The 21,874-nt window shown below is 36.5% G+C and overlaps 1 protein-coding gene across 1 annotated transcript in view; it reads right to left on the bottom strand.

Moving 5' to 3' along the window:
- Nucleotides 1–1,758: 1,758 nt before the first annotated feature.
- Nucleotides 1,759–21,874, bottom strand: part of LOC146146530 (ephrin type-A receptor 4-B-like) — a 70,962-nt gene continuing 50,846 nt past the window's right edge. Inside the window, exons 12-20 of the mRNA XM_083387211.1 lie at nt 19,027–19,256; nt 17,555–17,757; nt 13,494–13,702; nt 11,326–11,573; nt 7,719–7,928; nt 7,093–7,242; nt 6,351–6,538; nt 5,725–6,069; nt 1,759–3,449 (exon numbers count right to left, since the gene is read on the bottom strand). Coding sequence (XP_083243337.1) covers nt 3,275–3,449; nt 5,725–6,069; nt 6,351–6,538; nt 7,093–7,242; nt 7,719–7,928; nt 11,326–11,573; nt 13,494–13,702; nt 17,555–17,757; nt 19,027–19,256 — 1,958 coding nt within the window. The 3' untranslated portion in view covers nt 1,759–3,274. The remainder of the gene's footprint in view (nt 3,450–5,724; nt 6,070–6,350; nt 6,539–7,092; nt 7,243–7,718; nt 7,929–11,325; nt 11,574–13,493; nt 13,703–17,554; nt 17,758–19,026; nt 19,257–21,874) is intronic.

Here is a 21,874-nt window from a genome sequence, read left to right as displayed (position 1 = left end):
CCCACCAAATACCAACGTGGTGTAATTTAATAATGTAAGTATAGATGCTTGGGCGATGAGAACAAAATTGTAAACCACCGCTTTGGTTTATTCGGTGTTAAATTACTCCCTGAAATCGCTTGAAACAGTAGACGGATTATTGTGGACGAAATAAGCTTTATAGGTTCGGAATTGCAAACAAAGTATGTTCATACGAAACCATTTGAAATGGTTTTGTTTTCAATTGCCTTGTCAACAGATTTTCTAAAACGTTTTGCGAATTTTAGCATAATTTTATCCCGTTTTTTCTAGAATAATATTATTTCTTTGATAAAATTGCACCATAAAAGTCATATATATTATTAAAGTTGTCAACTGGCCCTTGATGAAGTAAATAAAAGGAAATCCAAAACCTTTTAATTAAATGTAGGAAAAAAATCCGAAACGCTATTAGAATTATAACACTCTTTTTTAGTTTTAAACTGGAAAACTCCATTGTTTTGCTGGTTTAATCTAATGCGGGGGTTCTTAAACTGGGGTCCCTGGACCCCCTGGGGGTACGTGAACTAGTTTTAGGGGGTACATGAAGGCCTAATTGAAGAACTAGTGTATACAGAAGTATTTAATTTTTCAAAGAAAACACTTTAATTAAAAATTAAACTGTTTTGCACTGAATGTATAGTTAGACTCCATTTAACTTTCACATTTTTCGGACAGAAATAAACAGAGTTATGAAATCTATTTGTATTGTGACGTCATTTTGGAGCATTTTTTGCCTACCGGGGTCCATGCAAAGCAAAAACAAATTTTAGGGGTGGTAAAAAAAGTTTAAGAACCCGTGGTCTAATGCAATCACATTTCCCACATTCTGGTCGCAAAGATAGTAAAGCTTCGGTGACCTAATTGGAGAAATCTCACCTATTTCGCGAAATGTTAAACGGATCAGCATTTGCGTCACAAGGCAAGTGGAATTCATTAAGCCGCTCAAGTCCGTCGTTTGTTGGTGGTTGAAGAAAATAAGTTTGTCCATGGTTTTGCAAATGCGCGAATCAGAATTGCAATAAAGCTGGATTAGTTGGAAGTTGAAAGTAATGCCGAAGCCGGCATTTTGCTAAATCTGTTTTAAGTAAATTAAAAATCATGCAGAATTTTTAGAAGATTGGATAATTGGTTTAAGAATTCGTGGGACGGGTTATCATGAACACGTGGTACATATTTCACATAGCAACGGAGCAGAACTAAATTAATTTAAACTTTGTGCGAAATAAACCTTTTTAGTATTTTTTGTTATATATTGAATAGGCTGTTGCTTCCAGGTATTGTTTCAATTGTAAAACATTTTTCAAAATTACCAACGTTTCGACCACCTATTCTGTCAATCATCTTCAGGGCAGTATAATTGCAACTATGGACTGCAGTTTTTTAATAAATATTTAAAAGCACGCAATAATAGATAAGTGTCTAACAAAACGGAGGAAACCATCACTTTTTTAAGTATAACTATTTTTGGACAAGAATTTTTGAGTTATTTTTGGAATTTCACAAATGTGAAAAATACAACTTTGCGCAACGTTCTTGGTCAAAGGTCACTGAATGGCACGACTTTTGACCTTTTGAAACGCCGCGACCCTTGACCTTCAACCCATGTTCCGAATGTTGCGGAACTGGACAAGCAACGAGTGGTGTTCGTCGATGATAAGCCTATTAACGCAAGGCTCAGGTTGCTAAATAACGATCTTGAAGGATAAGTACAAGTCAGGGTGACGTTTTAAGCTTGTTTGTTTTATTTACGGTGGCTCCACGAAGTCGCTAAACCGCTTCTGTTGCAGAAATACATGAAGCAGTAAGAGAAAAGGCGAATAAATAGCAAGCACTTTACACTGGAGAGTGATCAACACAGGTTTATCAACAGCAACCCTAATATTGCTAGAAAACAAAATTTATGGGTCTTCTAAAACAGTTTTTTAATTGAACGCACGGCATTCCTATATATTTCCAAGAAAAAATATGAAATTTTAGGTCTTTTTAAGTGGAAGTACAAGTTCAGAAAAAAAACTTTTACGTGATATTTCACTTTTTAATAGTTTCCAAAAACAGAATAATAAGATGGGCAAAATATAAATTTACGGTGTCAATAGTTTTCGATTTTATATATGATCTATAATAGCCAGTGACTAAGAAAAAACGCATTTGTGAGAAAAATGGTAATCACTAACGCAGTGACGGAGATATTTGTTTATGTGGTTGACGTTCACATGCTAACTATAGAAATCATAGGGTTTTCAACATATGAGCGGCTTATAACTAAAGCGCTTTTGTAAAGTAGCTTCGTTATTTAATAACTTAAAATTACGCTGAGATTTCATTAAACATCTTAGTTCGTTGATATTGCGACAAAATACAAGTAGGTTCATGAGTAAGATTGCAAAACAGGCGATAATTGTCAGGAAAGCAGAAAACAGCGGAACGAAATATAAAGGCGGAAGTATAAGCGGAAGGCAAAATAGAAAAAGTAACGCGATATTGAACATTAATGCACAAAAACATGATTTTTAAAGCATTGGAATTGATACGAGCGTTTAACGCGAAAACATCGTTAAATTCGAACATATTTGGGCCAGATTAACCCCAAAGTAAAAAAACGTAGATTTAAAGAAATACAAACTGCGCGCACAAAAAGTAATTAATCAAACCAAATTGGTAGATTCGTAGAAGATAATGAGAAAAAAGCCATAGCTTGGACATAAAGCTAAATTGGCTTGATTAAACCGGATGGGACCGGTACAAACCTGGTATCAAGTGTTACATTTCGATCCACAGTCACAATTTAAACTTGTTTCCAAGTTTGCCTGGACACATAGACCTCACTTATGGCCTGTCATGTTTCAAGGGTCAATATATTGCTTCTTTACAGGTTTGGGCTTTGCTTTAGCAAAATGAAAAGCACCCAATCATCCCGGTAGGCTATTGCATTCACGGCAACTACTGCTTGTTAGGCTTTGCTAAAGCGAATTCAAACAGACAAGAAAGCTTCGCTACAGCAATTCCAAGCAAATGCGGAGATTTTTGCTTAAGCCAACCTGGAATAACGCGTAAGGTTTCGCTACAGCGAATCCAAATATACACGTAATTTTCGCTACAGCGAATCTTGCCTCAGCGTGGTTTTCAAAGTCAAATTAAAGGGCGCCCTCATGTGTTCAAGCGAGGCGATCCCTCCTCTATCCTTCTCGCATCCACCACGATCCTCTCCTTGCATATCTTCAATTGATTCCTGCATCTTCATCACCACACAGGATCACACAGAGATGCCGGTGAGTCGCTGGCTCTCATTGTAGGAGGGAAGATCGATTCCCGGGGTCTCTTGATTCCTCCTCTGGTGCTCGTTGCCATGGAGATCAGCCGTCTTGAAGATGACCTCCATGATGAGCTGTTGGTCCTCCGGATCTTCGATTCCCATGCGATCCAAGTCACTAGAGAGGAAGATGAAGGTTTAGTTTTTGTGAATAACTGATTTTTAAAAGATAAAGTTATACATTGGTTTTAATAAACTGATGAATATAGCAATTCAGAAAAAAAACTATGCTTAACATCAGCAGCAGTATTGGGGTATGAGGAGATTTCAAGAAATAAAATGCACGCGCATACACAGTCATTTGAAGGACATTAGTTTTTTGTAAAAACTGATTGGTAAAGATGCACAAAACGAATTTTGCGAAAATTCAGCCTTCGAGTAAAAATGAAAAAAATAGTATTTGACAAATTGCTTTAAAAACATTTCGGCCGTGCAGCATTACTTTCAGTTTTTCAACAATACTTAAAAAGATCAATTTTACTTTTTTGCATTTCGACATTCAAGTTCTTGTGGAACTGATTTAGGTGAACAAGTTTTTGTTGCAAGACAAAAAGTAATCTGAACGATGGTTTCGGCGTGGAATAAAAACAAGACAAAGTTTGACCACTATAACGATTTTAACTGCTGCGCTTTGTACTTGGCAGTAGAACATTCCTCTTTACTAACGCCACATTTAAGCCAACTGAGTTCACAAGAAGTGTCGGTGTCAGTGTACGCACAAGCGCGGAATGCTGAAAAAACACAAAAGGGGGCTGCAGTGTCGGTGGGGTGGGTTGGTGGTAAACCTGACCTCAGGACCCCGAGATTTGGGGACGAGATAGATGGGGGGCTTCGTGCCAAGTGGGTGAGTTAGTGGGGCGTGACGTGGTCATTAATCTCGCCCCCCAAGCGTTGAGCTCTACCCTTTAATTTGTTGAAAACACACACCAGCTATCGAGGTCATTGTAGCTTTAAAAGCAATTGCGCAATGTATTTAACATGAGCTGCCTTATCTTACATAATGCCGTTTATTATTGGTATACTTAGGAAATGTGCAAGACTCAACCAGAAAAATGTCATTAATCTCTATTTAACATAGATCAGAAACAAATATGTAAAAACGACCGATTGTATACAGTGGAGAAATTCGTCCCGCAAATCAGCACCGATTTAATGACTACTTTTACAAGCGTGAAAATATAACAGAGCTCCAAAGTATCTCAATGCAAGTTTTCGCAAACTAATTGGGACGCATAAACCTTAACATGTTAAGCCCTATTGGTAGAATGTGAACTTTTGGTTGGTCTACTAAGCGATATGAAACCAAAGCTACCTTTTTGACTACTAAATTTTGTCAATTTAATAATGTCATTAACTTAGAAACATCTATGCATAACCCGCCAGTAGAAAAAACACGAAAATGATTAAACAAGAGCCTGGCACTCTTAAGTAATCTGGGCCAGAAGAACTGGGTATTAATCACGCACTAGATCCCTCAGCAAGTTGCTAACTGACAAACAACAGACTGGACTTGGCTTTGAAGTTGGTTAAGACAGGAATTCGTGGCAAAGTGCAGAACACAGTGGCGTTTAATCACAAAACTAATGGCTGCGAATTCTATGGTGGACAAGGATGAACTGTGAAAAAATTATAGTTTGGGCTTGCCTTGAAGTATAAATCCATTTTAATTTGAAGGATCGTTATAAATTGCCAAGTTTTTGACGCATGTTTCATAGAAGTTTCCCACCCCTGTATTAATCGCCTTGTTTTACTTTCCCTTGTGCTTTTAAATCCTCACAGTTGAGCTTTTCACGCGCCACTTAAACCTGTTGGTGATTGACGAATCGTTTTGCTTGAAGCGATCCAGCTTGGAGCTTTCATTACAAACCAAGCCACGCAAGCGCCAGTGAGAAGATCTGCCTGCGTGTGTGTTGGCGTTTGTTTTATCGGGTGTAAGCCGTAAATGTGGAAATTGTATATTAGAAAGTTACGTAAAACGAAAGTTTTTAAAAGCCTACACCAAAGTGAGAAGGTGTGTCCGTGTGTGCTTTGGGCGTTCTGCTTATTTTAAATTAGGACTCATTTAAAATAGTAGTTGTAAAGAAGTTGATCGGCAGATTCGGTGAGTCTGCGATCGCTGTCGGTGCACTAATGATACGTAAGCCGTATTCGTTTTCATTATAAAAACTTTATTTCATTGGACAAACTCCTGGTCCTTTTTTTGCTCAGGTTGTCAAACTTAGTTTTTCTTTTGTAGTTCGATTAATCGGCCTCATAAGTTAATTCGTTACAAACTAAAACCCCTTCTCAAAGGTGAAATATACTTAATCTAACAATTCAACCCGCTTGACAAATACAGCGTCAAATCAACTGTGGTTTATTCACAAGAAAAATATAAACACGACTATCCTCACCTTAAGGTTAATTGTAGAACTTGCTCGAGCGAGGAGCATCCGTTCCTTGTAAACTTCTCCTTGCAGTGGCCCATCTCGAAGCTCTCCAGCCAAGCTCCAAGTGAGGACACATCCACCACCGGGTCATCCGTCCTCGCATCACCACCAGGGGGCACCAGAGGGACGTCTTCATCCGTCCCTTCGCTGTAACCTGAATCCCCGGTCGATGCCTGGGTTGTTGTGGTTGGGGGAGGGGAGGTGGCCCTGGATGGGGGTCTGTTGGTGGCCAGGGGGGTCTGGGACGGGACCGGGGTGGCCGAAGGGGTTTGGGCGCCGCCGTTAGGGGTGCGACCGTTCCGAGGACGCCTGGATAAATAAATAGTTGTTAAAGTTAGCATATTAAAACCGAAGGTTTTTTGATGATTTTTTTAATTTTTTAGGACAGCTTCTTAACACGAAATGATTGTTTTAGTATAAATTTAATTTAAATAGAAATAAGTTATTGTTTTTTTCCAGCAAATTCGTGTTTCTGTCTAAAAAATCAAAATTATTAAACCTTTGCAACGCAGTTTCAAACAGGCAAAACATTGTTGCAAATACAAAAAAATTAAACAAAAAGATAAGTTCCGAACATAATATCAACTCACTCGTTGCCCGCTTTAGCCTTTAGTTGTGTCGGATCTCGCAGCATTTTGTCCAAAGAAGCGACGATTTGACCGAACTTGGGTCTCTGGTTGCGATCTTTCTTCCAGCAATCCAACATGAGTCTGTGTTGAACTTGTGGGCAATCCATGGGCGCTGGCAACCTGTAACCTGTCTCCACCGCGTTCATCACCTGCGAATATTAATGTTTGCGATTATATGAAGTTGAATTCACTATGACATATTTATACTCAAAACAAAGTTTATAAGAATGTATGTGAGCTTTCAAAAAATATGAACAAAAGTATCGCTGTCAAAAAAGCTGTTTAAAGTCATTCTAAATAATTAAGGCAGCTTGTAAAGGAATATATCAAAGCTTATTGAAAGCGTTTCCATTAACTGATAAATGATACGAGTGCGTATGGAAACGCCTTAGCTTAATAATGTTAATTTACTAATTTGTCTTTCATATTACTTTCAACGCTACATTACAGATCAGTGTTACATAGTACATGAATTATTATATATTCCAGCTTAAAATGTACTTTAAGTCTGTTGTTATGCTGCAGAATTTAGAAAAACAAAATTAAAAGCCATACAAGTTCTGGTATTTACATCAATGTTGTAAAAATAAGCCAGCGAAATCGCCTTCTTGAAAAAGTATTTTTTTCAGGGTCTAAAGTTTACACAATTGTCCATAATAATACTCCTATAATTTTATTTTTGGTATGTATAATGAATTCTTACATCACGATTTGACATTCCCCAGTAGGGTCTTTCCCCGTACGACATCACTTCCCACATGACGATGCCGTAACTCCACACGTCACTTGCGGAAGTGAATTTACGGAAGGTGAAAGCCTCTGGCGCCGTCCAGCGGATTGGGATTTTACCGCCCTGGAAAAAAAATTGACGATTATTATAAAACGTTATCTTATTAGCAAAGACAAAATGTGTTAACAGGATCCTTAAGCCGAAGTTTTAACGAAAAAATGTATTACTAATTAGTTATTACACAGAATAAGTTTGTATGGTAGCCACCGTCCAAAGTCCAAACGAAAAATCACAATTAAGGTATTATATTGTTTACAGTTCGTAAAGAAATCAGGATATTTCGTGGAAAATGGGGAGAAAATTACCCTTTGTAAAAACTGAGGAATTTACTGCACAGCAAGTTTTTAGCGCAAGAACTATTTTTTTAATATGAACAAGCCAGCAAAAAGAAGACTAGGTATTTTAAAAAAGCCCTGTGCTGAAGTGTCAACAAGAAATTATCTCTCAAAAAAAGTGCACATTCCATTCGCAGCCCTTAACAGAATTCATCCACGAAAATTATTATTTTAAATAGTGGAGAGAGCATGTCATGAACGCACCCTCGCTGTGTAAGCAGCTTCAGAGTCTTCTTCCAGCACTCTGCTCATCCCGAAGTCTGACACTTTACAGATAAGTTGTGCGTTGACGAGTATGTTCCTTGCTGCAAGGTCCCTATGCACGTATCCCATGTCCGAGAGGTACTTCATCCCTGCAGCGATGTTCCTCAACATTCCCACAAGCTGGATCACTGTGAACTGGTTGTCGTGGTTCTGTAAAGATAAAGGAATGGTGTTAGGGTTGTGAGTTTGCAGTTAACTCACTTCATTGTGTTTCGGTGACTGTTAAACTATGTAGGACAGTGGTTCTCAACCGGGATGCCGCGGCACTCTAGGGTGCCATTTCTAACACTCGAGGGTGGCGAGAGATATTTCGAATTCTTTAGGATTCCATTTTTTGCTTTATTGGTAAGCTTCTCGATACAATTTTTAGTGTACGATAAAAGTCCCAGAAATGAAAAAGGTGTTTTCAACCTTGTTGCACAGTTGCTGTGCTGTTTCAATCTCGTTTATTGTAACGTTACTGTTAACCAATCAGCAAAAATACGAGCAAAGGTGCCGCGAACTATTTATAATTTTTGTAGGGTGCCGCAAGCCAAAGAAGGTTGAGAACCACTGGTGTTGGAGATTATATAAGACCCCACCTCCCGGTTAGTTTACTAAAATTAAAGCCCAAACGTTTGTAACATCCGCACAATTTGTGGCTCTAGGCATAAACTGCAAACACTTCACAAGTAGAACTACTTAACTAGGCCTTTATTTTATCATGTCTCCTTAACACCGCAAAAAATTCGTGGTCTATCCCACCACGACTAAGTATACACATAGGCCCGATTTATCACTAAAACTTATTCCTTTTCCATAGTACACACCAAAGAGCTAGTTTCAGCGAAATATAACAAATAAACAATCAAATCCCTGGAAGTTTAACACTTGTTTAAAGGGAGCTTTTTCATTGATTTTTTACAGGTAATTGTGGTCAGTTCTTGTAAAACTTTTAGGAATTTTGCTGTTTAAAAGAAATCGCCTGACAAGAATCTAAATCCGATTTTCGCGATAAAATTGTCGGCTTTAGGCAGCAATTTGTCAGGTGTTAAAACTGTCCGTTGGACATAGAGTGTTATTTTAGTAAACTGCCAATTAGGCTCCGACAATTCACTTTGGGATAAGTTAGTCAGAAGTGAATCATGAATACCGCTTTGTCCATAATCTTAAATATACCTTGTCCTATCGCTTAAAATAAAAGCAGACATGTAAAATGAAGCGTAGGATGTTTTATTTTTGTAAGTTTTCTGGAAACCGTAACTTCGAACAGGTTTGGGAAGCAATTACTGTGTAAAGTTATCCGATAAACAATTTGAGATATTTTACGTCGTCGATAATTAGCAACAAAATAAACAAAATCAACTCAACTATGTCATGTTTCAAAGCACAACACACCAGTGAAACATACCACCCTCCACACAGAGATAAACATTTAATCCAGTTAAGCAATCAGGGCGTTTCAAAAAAACATCCAAAACGTTCGTTATCATCGAAGATCGCATTCTATAAGCGCTATGGGCTCCTCCAACGACCAAATGCTCCTGGCACTATAAGCCCATAATGCTTGGCCAAATATCGGCATGCCGCTAATCCTGTAGCAAGCCAGGTAGGGCTTGATGTTTCAGGCGGCCCCTGCATAAGCCAATACGCAAACATTGTGAGGAATGCGGGTCAAATAGTACGCAGGGGCGGTTAAGGCGATGTTTTTGCGAGGTTAGCGTGAGGTGTTTCGCCCAAATGTGCTGACCAAGTAAGGTAACGCGTTTGAACATTCTTCTCATACAGAGTAGGCTATGTGGCCATTTCTGAGGTGACCGGTACCACTATGATTCCACATTATTTCCAAAAAAAAACCTTAATAGACGTGTCCGTCGCTCTATAAACCGTTGTTTTGCTAAGAATTATAAAAAAATACGTTAAACAATGTTAAAAAGGGGCACGATTTGAAGGTAATAATAGTAATAATTAGAATTTACCGGAAAAACAAAACGCATAGAGCATTACTTTGGAATTCTCCTACTTTTTGTTCTTTTACACAAAGTGTAATGCCTGTTTTTATAAAACAAAATATAAATTTCATTAAAAAATGTGTTTTGTACCAGACTTTGTTAAACAGCCCAAATATTTAACATTTAGTGGGTGAAGTTTGACAAATAGCACCAGACAAGCTTGGGTCTTATCAGTCGACGATTTCGATCTAAAACTTTGACAGATGTGACTTGGAACTGTTTTGGTGCGAAACGTTCAGACAATTTAAATAAGATGTTCTGTAGATATTGTAAAGCTGTCTGCGGTTTGGTCCCAGACAGAACAACTTTGACAAACGAGAAAAATTTCGTTTCCAAAAAACGTGGAATTTAACGATAGAGCGGGAAAGTTAAATACAGATGCGATAAACTAGAGTGCACCGTTATTTGGACAAAAAACATGCCAGTCTAGCATTCTATATACACTCTTATTTAAATACGAGTTTTCTTAATTTTTTTTGTGTAACAGCAATTTCTGCTAGGAAGTAAATAGTTAAATTTTTAGGAAGTAAATAGTTAAATTTTCTGCTAGGAAGTAAATAGTTAAAAATGTCATTAAGTTCATTTTTAGTTTTTTTTATTCCTATACTAGGCATATAGAAGTAAAATGTCATTAAGGATCAGAATTTTTCTTTCGAATAGCAGAATCGGCCTGAAACCGAATGGTGAAAACAAACAATTCTGGTTGCACATCAAAGTGTTTCACGTTACACTTTCGTTCTGGGGCAAACCCCTAATCGGTTTTGGTTTGTTAGAGATAGGGCGAACTTGACAATTTGCTCAATCTGTTGAAACTCGATCCACTAAATCACGCGCACATCCAATTCAAACAAACCACATCTGTCGTTCGAAAGCTAACAGGTGACATTAACATCAAAAGCGGGTAACTTCACGAATATTAGCTCTCCACTTTGCGCTGATAAGCAGCTATTAGCTCGTGGTGACGTCACAGTTATGATTGACAGCAACTTTCGGATAATATTTGCCGACAAACATCGAGACATCGCAGTCGATTAGCGATCGGGTTGAGAGGATTAACTAAACTGCGATTAGTCGCCTCATATTTGACAGTTGGGTTTGCGAGGAGCGAGGAATTGAACTCACAACATCAAAGCGGGCATTTTTAAACTAGGTTCAAAGACCACTGTTTGATAACTGAACTAGTCTTAATGAATTGAGAAATATACAACATTAAATAACAAAACTTTAAAGCCATAAAATTTACTTAACGACAAAATAAACGTGTTCTTTGCTTCTAGGATATAAAAACAGTTTGTGAATATTGAAGTTAATTTTGTTGCACTGTACAATGAGTGTAGAAATTCCCTAAATATTTCAAGTTAATTTCGTTGCTTGCTGTTTGGCTTGATGTTATTAGGCATAATACACAAAACGTACTACTATATACCATATTTAATAACCTACTCTACCCAGTTGGAACAATACAATTACTGAAATTTCTCAATCTAAAAATAATATAAACAAATGTTTAGCCCCATAAAATGTTAAAAAGACAAAAAAAATCCAGAAAATCTTACCCTCAAAAACACGTCCAACGATCCATTCTCCATAAACTCGGTGATAATCATGAGCGGTCGGCTCTTGGTGACCACTCCCTCCAGTCGGATGACGTTTGGGTGATCAAACTGACCCATGATCGACGCCTCACCGAGGAAGTCCAGCTTCTGCTGAGTGCTGTAGCCCGACTTGAGCGTTTTGATTGCAATGTCCCTCTCAGTTTTATTGTGCGGTTGAAGACGACCTCGACAAACCTCGCCGAATTCACCTGAAAAATTAGAGTTGTTTATTGATTGAATAGTGTTTAAAACGGTTGATTGACATAGCGTGAACTAATTGGTACACCAATTACTTAAGTAAAACAAATTTATTCCTCAAAAAATTCAGTTTTTAAAGGTGAAAAAAAAGTGAATTAAGTGCATTTTAAAAGCATGGAAATATAAAACAAATAAAAAACGATGCGTCATTTTCTTACATTTAATTTCTATACTAACCTTACAACCTTAAATTAGTAATCTATAAGTAAAACTATAGGAGGACATAAAAACATTCTGGTACAGTTTCATGCTTTTTAATTTGAATATTTCAAGACTAATTCAAACCGTCTTGCATGCCAGGTATTTATTTATTTCGATTTCAACCAGGACTAACTTGTCAACCTTTAGCGTAAACGTGCATTTCTCCTCCAACAGGTGTAACTCCAGCCATGAATACTGTCTATTAAATACGCAGGTTCTGTATATAGCCTGGCATTTCCTGTTTAGATTTAACTGGACAAACGACTGGCCAGCGATTCGTTACGGGCAGTAGATGGGCTCAATTAAGGGAGGGCTCGACACCCCCTGTGTGCAAAGTTTAAACTACTAACTGACGAAATCGCCCTTATCTGATTTCACCGCTTGCCCTGGTCGTACATAATTGAACCGTGACCGAAATTTAACAAGTTTTGGTTCGAGTATCAACAGTTGCGTGTCTTGCTGAGATAGCTCGCTTGAATCTGCTGGTAGCAAGTGTTTCGACTCTCTAATTCAGATGGACGATTTGTTTGTCCACACAACCGATATTTGACAGATGTTGGATAACACTTGTCATCGACATTTTTATATTTCGAATGAAAAGCGATACATTTTAACGTGGTTTTGATTCGCTGCTAATTTTCGGATCAAAACCGGGCCAAGGTGAATTGAAATCCTGCGACCTTGTTGTATTTATCTTGCAAACTTAAGCTACTCTAAAACTCTGGAAGTATTTTGTTAAAAAGCGAGTATTTTGCATCATTGGATAACCTGGCAGTCCCAAACATTTAGATTTTTTTGGAATACTTCATATTTCATACCTTGATAGTTATGAATAAAGGGGTTTGTTATTTGTTCTACATACATGATGTCAATAATGCCGATTGTTCTTTTGGAACCTTCAAACAATAAGTAACATATATACTTCGGTACGGATATGTTATTTATTTTATACGTTGGTAAATCTCCCACAGGTGCGATGTGATAGAAACCCTAGAAAACACGAAACGATTCGGACTTCAGGCTTAAGAAATTGTCGAATTTCTACAAAAGCGTTTGTAAATTGACTTTGTTCGGGTTTAGATGGATCTCATTTGTAGAAATTCAGTAGTTTTATTGCATAGTAATTGTATGTGAATGCGACTAAAGAGAAATGTGTAATAAAAGTGCCGACATGGCTTTAAAAAAATCGCTTTAGCCTCTACCTAAAGACCGTATTTTTACGGAAACACCATCAAAAATTCGTGCCTTTAATTAAACATTAAATTTAGATAACACCAAAAAAATAAACAGTTTGTTTGATCGAAACAAATGGTTGCAAGTTGTTACTTTTAGTATAATTTAAAAATGTAATCGCATAACTACTCAAAACTGGTGTTGAGATACATAAACTCACCGCTCTTAAGACAATATTTTAACTTTTCAAACAACAAAAAGATAAAATAGTTTTTTATTAATAACCTTTTCAATCTTTTGACACATACACACCCACACATATATATATATACATATATTTGATATGTTAAAGAATGCTTGAAAATCAAATAAATGTTAGGACAATTTGAAAAAATAAAACAGTCTATATATAAAAAAAAAACAAATTGTAAGATACGAAGAAATGAATTCACAAACCGCAATTTCTCAGACAAAAAAGATTAGAAATAAAGTTTTACCTCCACCGATAACTTCTTCAATCTTCACACAACTTGCATCTATTTCCTTGGTGAAGTCCCTCACAGCCCTCTGGGGGTCTTCGTACGTTGTGGGGTCAATGTAGGTCTTGTGGGGTGAGGGGAAGCCCCCGTTAAACGTCACCGCCCTCCCGTTATAGATGGGTTGCTTCTCGGCGTCGATTGAACCCGATTTCGCCGCTGTGTTACGTCTGAATGGAAGAACAATGAGATGACGCGAAAGAACAATAGGATGTTGTAAGCAAGTGTTATTTAGCTCGTTTTTTAATTTTGTCCTTTAAGAAAATAAATTTGCCTGTAAATCATGTTTTAAATAAAACAAGTATATTTTTTGTACATTTTTGTTTGGGAGTTTTTGACGTATACAACCTGCGCCAAAAAGTACATTTATGTTTACACTGTGAAAACTACTTCTAGGAATCAAGCGTTTTTACTTATTATAATTTTTTTAAATTTATTAGTTAATGGCAATTACTGGGAATTGATTAAGAAAGCTGATTAACGTCTACATCTAGAGTTAATATGCTATGGCTTGCTTTCGACTAAGGATTTAAAGACTAGTTATGAAACTCGTTAAGTTAAAAACTAGTTGAACAACTCCTAATATTCATATTGTACATCCGGCAATTTCGTGCTTAGGATATTTGCGAAGTTGGATCAGACAGAACGAGGCATCCCCATCCCAGTAAATAACACGTTGGAGATGAAAGAGTAGTGAGTCACCATTACAAATCCGTTTAAAGCCCAGGTAATTGCAGCACGTAATGTCCATGCGACGAGGTAATACACCTGTGGGTTTCGGGACTTCAAGATAACAAGCTTGCTGAAGCTGGGAAGTGTGTATTTGTTATGGAGCACTTGTGCAAAAGTGTTAGACGCCAGTTGCGACACTTTAGGGATTTTGTGAAATTCATTTAAATCCACGAGGCTTTAAATTTCACGTCTAGAGCGCAACTAGGATTATGCGACGCGTTGGGAATCCATAAACACATGGTTGCCGCCTGGAATTATCTGGATGTCTAGACTCACTAACAACCACCTTACACAAGCATCTTAACAGTTATTGATTACTGGCAGTGAATTATTATTCACAACTGCTAAACACTTTATTTGACTTACAAATTTTATGGATAACCAAATTAATAAACATGCGTCTTTTTTGCTTTTTTTTCAAAACCTAAATGTCTACTAAAAAGTATAAATGTTGTCGTAATTTCAGATGCATGAACAAAATCACACTGCTGTGTTTATTTTTGTATTACTGGAATCCTTTTCCTAAGTTTAAAAGTTTAGAACTGATAAAACAGGACGCATTACCCTTTAAAACCGTTTTAATCAGATGATTTAAATTAATTTTAAGCTGTTATCACTTTTCAGGTGAACACTAAAAGATGGAACTCGTCTGGCACTTCGCAAAATGCGGAATCAACGGAACAACAATGAGCCGTGGAACATCATTCGACGCCTTAAGCTGCCCCCATTCATGGGTGATGCACATTTGGGAACACACAAACTGGGGTAGGGTGGGGCTGAAATCACATCGGACCCATAACCACTTTGCACTGCTGGGATGAAAGACATTGCGTGACAATAACGAAGGTATGATAGTATTTCTGGCAAACGGTTGCTAAATATTGGCCGAAGCATTTCGTAGTTCATCAGGATTTGGAATATTTAGAAATATGGAAGTTTAAGAAAGTGACAACTGACAAATTACCTCCCAAAGTTTCTGGTTTTTATCTGTTATAAATGCATTGCGATTGTTCAGACCAACTCGAAGCAATTTTAATGTAAAAATATAAAAGTAATATTATTCGACAAAATCTACATATTTTTCTGTTTTATTTGTTTTGGCATCTGCAGTAAAGTTATTGTCACAACCTCGGCAAACAAAAAAGCTTAAATTTTTTCATGTATTACTACCAAGTTTTGATTATTGGCCAAATGAAATTTTTTTACTTTTGAATTTTCCAAACTTAACAAAAATGCAGAAAGTTGTATTAAATACATAAGCACAAGAAACTGCAACAACAAAGAAAGGTCGTTTAAATATTGTTTTTCTGTTCGCATATCATAAGGGTGGCGGGTTAAGTCACGTGATTAACCGGGATTAAGGAGGGCTTAAAGGCCAACTTCAAGGTCAACAACAATTTTCAAGGTTAAAAAACGGATCATCTGTGGTCACGCTTGGGTGAAGCGTGCAAAATACATTGACTGACGCTTGCGAATTGCAGGTTAAATGCTGTACTTTCGTACCACATAAACGCTTTGTTGTAGGATTTGCAATACAACGAAGTGGATTTGAAAAGACAAAATAAACTTTGCGTCTGATCAAGCTTGCTTAAGCAGCATGTGGTGATGTTTTTAGCTTAAACAGGTGGATTTTGACTTGCTTGCAAAAAAACAGTTCCAAAGTCCGACTAATATAAGTACGTTTCACTGACACACAATAGATTTTTTTTTGATTGATATGTTACCTGACTGAGCTTACTTTGTATTTACATTATATGTAGAAGCGTCGCAAGGTTTCCAGAAGTAGCTTCCAGTGAACTAGTGTTGTACCAGTAAGACCAAAATCATTGACCTTTCTTTATAAAATACATTCTTTATAGCCTAAGCTACTAAATCATCTTCATATTTGTTGTTGTGATGTAGCTTCCTAATGCGTGACACGTCATCAAAAGATAACGTCATCAAGATGTGACGCGACTGTCTGACTCGGGATTAATAGTGACGTGATAGGTGAGGTCGCCGTTTGGTCGGAAACCAAGTCATTCCGGGTTAGCACTTCTGAAGAGGTTGGGAATACATAAACTTGTTTAAATGCAATATTTCGCTTTTAGGATTAATATTTGGAGGTTGTAGTAAAAAGTGGAGAAATGTAAACCTAAATAGCAGGTATTGGTTTGATTTTGAAGCGGTTGACGAAAATACCCAAGCGTTGAAAACACGCACAAAATAATGACCGAAAAGGGAATGAGAGTTTTTTAAATGGTAACTCGAATTGGCTTTTAAGTGTATGCGCATTCGGCAAAAAATATTGAGAAAAACATATATTTTCAAATAATAGTGTGAAAATTATCAGTTTAGAGTCCCACTCAAACATGTAGGTGGTGATCTACGATGGGGTTGAGTAGGTAGGAGACGACCTTAACTGACCCCAAGGTGAGTTTTCGAGGCTCGTCATTGTTTGTTTAACTGACACACCAACCACAATGTTAAGCGCGAACAGCTCACTGCATTTAAACTACGAAAAGTGGGCGGAAAAATGTGAGATGGAATTGGATCGCGGCAAGCAAATAAACAGAGCGATTTTACCCGAGGTATATTTTAGCTATGATATGTGTTTGATCTGTGTATAGTCCTCGTCTCCTATCTACTCCATTAATATTAGTTCAACTGCATACAAAATATTACTCATTCTGAAACCTTAGTAACTTATAACATAATTATTGGGGCTTATACTGGTCGTAATGGCTATAGTCGTAAAATAAATCACTTAAAAATATCGTTGTTGGAATTTTAGCAACGCTGGAACAGACTATTTTAATGACAACAAGTTGTAAATACGGAAATACGTCTGGGTTGGAATTCTACCTATCAGTTATCTTTTTGTAAAATTATTTTTTTTAAATCGTATAATTAAAAATGACATCGTAAATGTATTTTGTCTAGCGGTGGTCCAGCGTTAAATCAACCGAATAGCTCGGGAGTCCGTGAAAACAAGCAGGGTCCAACTGATTTTGTTGTTGTTTTTTTCATTAGCCAAACTGCACTGGATTTTACATTTTCGCTATTTGTAACTTCTGCAGATAAGCAATATCTTAGTACATTTTTGGGCGTCCTAACAATTGTAAATACAGAAACGAACGCCTCAACTTTGTGCATGAAATTAGTTTTTGTAGAATATTTTTGTTCGTTCATAAAAAGTTTAACATATTTCGTAATTTTACTGATTTCTTGTAATGTAAAACTGTTTTCTCTTTTAATGTGTTATAACAAAACTATCGTGATTTCACAATTAGTTCCTTTTTGAAACTCACCTTCTGCAGATGAATATAACGATGACCACAGCTAGAACAAGGAATATTCCCCCAACCACAGCGATTATGAGTTGTATGAAGTCGACCCCCTCAGCCACGATATTACCCCCCGGACCTTGGGGCGGTGACGTCACTTGTTCCTTTGTTTTCGCCCGTATGGGGGCGCTAAAGGGACCGAAGCCCTCAGAAGTTCTCGCTCGAACCTGGAGGTAAGATAATAACTGTTTATTGTTCGCCACCAATACAATAGTGGAAGGTCTATAAAAACGATTAAAATAAAATAAAAATGTTGCAATACACCATTTCCTTCATTTTAATATTAATCAGAATTTTCTTTCGAATAACTGAATTTGCCTGAATCCGAATGGTGAAAAACAAACGATTCTGGTTGCACATCAATGATAAAGATTAACTAAGTACAAACTTAGTAAATCGAAAATCATTTTGTTTGGATGTTAGAAATAAATATATTTCGCTTTAAAAATATTTTCAGCAAATGATTGCCTTTCAGGAAATAACAAATATAAAGCGGGAAATAAATTAAAAATATCGATAAGGAAACTATTTTTCAATCTGACAAAAAATAAAAAAAGGTTCATGACGTTTGGGTAAAACGCTTTTATACTTCATTTAACAAATCTAAAGCGAATAAAACAACAGCTTGTGTCGGAACTATATTATTTGTTGCCATGAGCTATGTTATCGCATTTAAAGTATTGTTGTGTAAATCGCACTTTCCTGCATGGTTATTGGTTCTTACACAAACTGTAGACAGCAAGGTGAGATTAAAGCAGACACTAAATTGTCGGTTATGCGGATAAAAGATAAATCCTTGGCCTTTGGGAGAATCTCGCCTAAATCCCCACCTTGAAGGTCACAATCTGTAAGACAAGTGGCTTTATCAGCCGCTGACCTTATCGAATACAAAGGCGATATATTATGGCTGGGTATGGCCGATATTATCAGATACGATACCCGATACTTTGCAGTATTATCGGTAGTCGAACGATGCTAGAGGGGTACAAGGGCTGATCCAAGGACAAATTTTTTGAGCTATTTTTGGGATGATCGTATTCAGTGATATCGGTTTAGGTTTTCTGGGACATTAGTGATTTTCCAACTTAAGGTAACTTAAGTTTTTAACGTTACATCAAAATATGGCTTTAAAACATGCTTATCAAGTATTTTTCAATGCGAAATACTTTTGGTAAATTTGACCTTAAAATAGATTTGATATAATACTTTTTTGCAAAAAATAATTTGACAGAATACTTTTGCCAAAAACATATTGGAATAAAACACAAAATATCGGACATTCTGCTTAACGCTTACATTTGCAAATAAACTCTTGCTGCCAGGCATTGTATCAATTATAAAATTTCGTCTTCTTTTTTATCCTTGAAATTTTTGATCCTAACAACAACAGCTTGTGTCTTTAAAATTTAAATTTCCCAAATGAAATAAAACCTTACCTTAATGACGTATATCGCCGATGGTTGTAACGCCGGGATCTCAAGGCGTAGTTTGCTAGTTCGGTTTGAGTAGCTCGTACTGGACAGGTCCGGATAAAGTCCTTCCAGGGGGGCAACTGTGACCTCATAGTCACGGATCTGTCCGTTAGTGGAAGCTGGGGGGCGCCATTCGACGATGAAGGAATTAATTCGAACCTGGGTCACTCGAACGTCAAGTACAGCGGAAGGTGCTGAAACGAAAGGTGGGAGAGGATTAAGTTACGCTTCACTTGAGCCAGGATGGCTAAAACATTTTAATTTTGCTAAAAATGTGCGGTAATTTATATTTTGTAAGAAAACCATAGTTTAAATTTTTATTTTTTTTTAGTTTATTGTTCAGGGACTCGATAACTATGTTTTGTTTTTTCGTTGATCCTTTGCTATTGTGTTCGCATTTCAGCGACAAATAAACATCTAGCTTATATTAGTATTTATTTTTAAACCATTTTAATGATTTTAGTGCTGAATAAATAAGGTAAAAAGTTATTATTTGACTTTCGCTTGATGTAAGTAAACTAAAAAATTGCAATTCTGCGAAAAGTTATTCCTTTTATAACTGGTTACTTTAAAATAATTTTGACACTTTGTGGTTGTTTTTGTCTCTTATATTTATTATTTTAAGCAAAGGAAAATGTCTTTCTACTCCTCTTATTCTTCGAAAGGTGAGGGTTAGGTTTTAGACGCTCTCTAAAGACCAGAACCATTTCGTTAAAAAATAATTTTGAAACATTGGTCGTTGCTATGCTGCAGCGAGACATTATACAGGAAACCACTTGATATTTTGTGTGAGTCAAAGTTGTTACAATTTTATTTTAACGCAGTCAAGAATGTACAAGACAATCTCGTTAAATCATTTTCATCTGCATCTTGGTTTATTTATATGTTTGTAAGATCTCGTTAAACAAGTCTTTAAATTTCTGAAGTAGGGTGTTACTCAGTAACTACACAGCTCCCCAAAACATAACTCCTGGAAAATTACGACTTAAAGTAAAGAATCGATTATCGTTCAAGATGATCAAGTGCTCGAATGCCCAAGAAATCGAGCATTATCCATCTATGCGGATTGTCTACAGTTAGCTGTTGTATTGAAATGTTTTGGAATATTTTTATAGTATGTATTTTTGCTACTTTCTATAACCTAAAAAAAGTGCGATGTTCGTAAAATTACTTCTGATTATCTATAAGACTTTGAATAGGAGATTTACTGTGATAAACCCATTCTGATCATTTTTTTGGTCTTTGTAGTAGTTCAAAGAATTAGTTACGCTAAGTCTGAAAGCTGTCATTAAATCTGACTCACTTGTTTTTCGAAAAATCTCTCGAATTTAAGCAAATAAAAATGTTTAAGCTCACAATAAAATTCAAACAAGAATCACCAATAAGTTCAGGAAACCAGGAGGAAATTTTTTTTATATTTTTTTTCTTCAAAAGTCGATATTTGGTTCCAATTCGTCGCACACTCTCTCATTAGGCATGACTCAGCTGTTTACGTGTTCCTCGTCATTATTTACAGCTTAGTCATCAGCGCAACCCTACCCCGTAGTACAGGTGGGGCGTCGTCCACAAACGTGGGTGATAAAGTCCCAGGTACCCAGGGGTGTTGAGAGACATTTACACGCTCGGGTGGGTTAAAGGGGTGATGACTTTCGTGGAATCATAATATTTTAACGACTGGTGTTAACCACGTTAATCGATGAATTTCGTCCATGTGAAGCCTAATTATTATACGAATATTATTGCATTTTTATTGCTGCTCATTATAAAATTTGTGTTGTTATCTTATATTTTGCTTAAGATGGCACAATACCATCACAAATTTGAACTTTTCTTTCGTATTTTTAATTTTTTTTATATATTTTTAATGAACTAGAAACAATATACGTTGATGATAATGCAAAATAAACTGATGTTTTTCCTTGTAGATTAAATAAATCAATATGAAATTTTAGGTAAAGTATGGATAATTACAGAAAGATTATTACTGGATGCAATGGTAATAATTATAGCAAAATACAAAAGTTTTGTGTACCCATAAATATCACCTACAGCTCTTAATGTGAAAATTGCTATCCGAACACAATAGTAGGTGATTAGCAGATGGTAGAACACCCGACTAAACTATGATTCATAAAAAGTGAGCCACCTTTAATCCTTAAAAGAGCGATGATTGACGTTTGAGTCAATCCGATTGCTTAATGGTTCTGTATAGCCGATCCCAATCCTAACTACTACAGCGGTACGGGTTAAATACTGTGGTATTTTTGACTCCAGCCATGGTAACTTGACGCTAAAAACTGGCTGCAATTATCTCCTATAGTAAGGAGAAAGTCACTTGGACTTGCTTCACAGCAACTGAAGAATTTATCTCAATCTACAACAACTTTCATTTTTCCACTCTGAAGCCTAACTTCGGGGATTTAAAAGTTTTAGATGTCTTTAAATGCCTGTGATGTTTTTCAGTTTAGAAAAAAATTATAAAAAACAAGTTTACAAAAAAATTGTTTGACGGTATTTTTGGGAAATAAATATTTAAGAAAGACTCTAGAAAAAACAACATCTTCAAAGGGGCATTTATTTATAGAATCAAATATATTGACAGCAGGATTTTCAATCACAATCACAGTTTATATATACATACTATTTGTTCGGGTTTTACTATTTTTTACCATTCTTTGACGATTTTTAATGATGTACGAACATTGATCCCATCTGATGCTATACGTTTGTAGATTTCAAACAAAATAAAACAACATTTAGAACATTTTGGAATGTAACAGAAACGTAGCACAATGTTTTACTGTGTGTTTTA

The sequence above is a fragment of the Ascidiella aspersa genome, chromosome 4 (assembly GCF_963924565.1).
Source record: "Ascidiella aspersa chromosome 4, kaAscAspe10.2, whole genome shotgun sequence".
NCBI classification, from domain to species: Eukaryota; Metazoa; Chordata; class Ascidiacea; order Phlebobranchia; family Ascidiidae; genus Ascidiella; species Ascidiella aspersa.
Note: the sequence above shows the minus strand (reverse complement) of the source record. Positions and strands in the feature narration are given on the sequence as shown.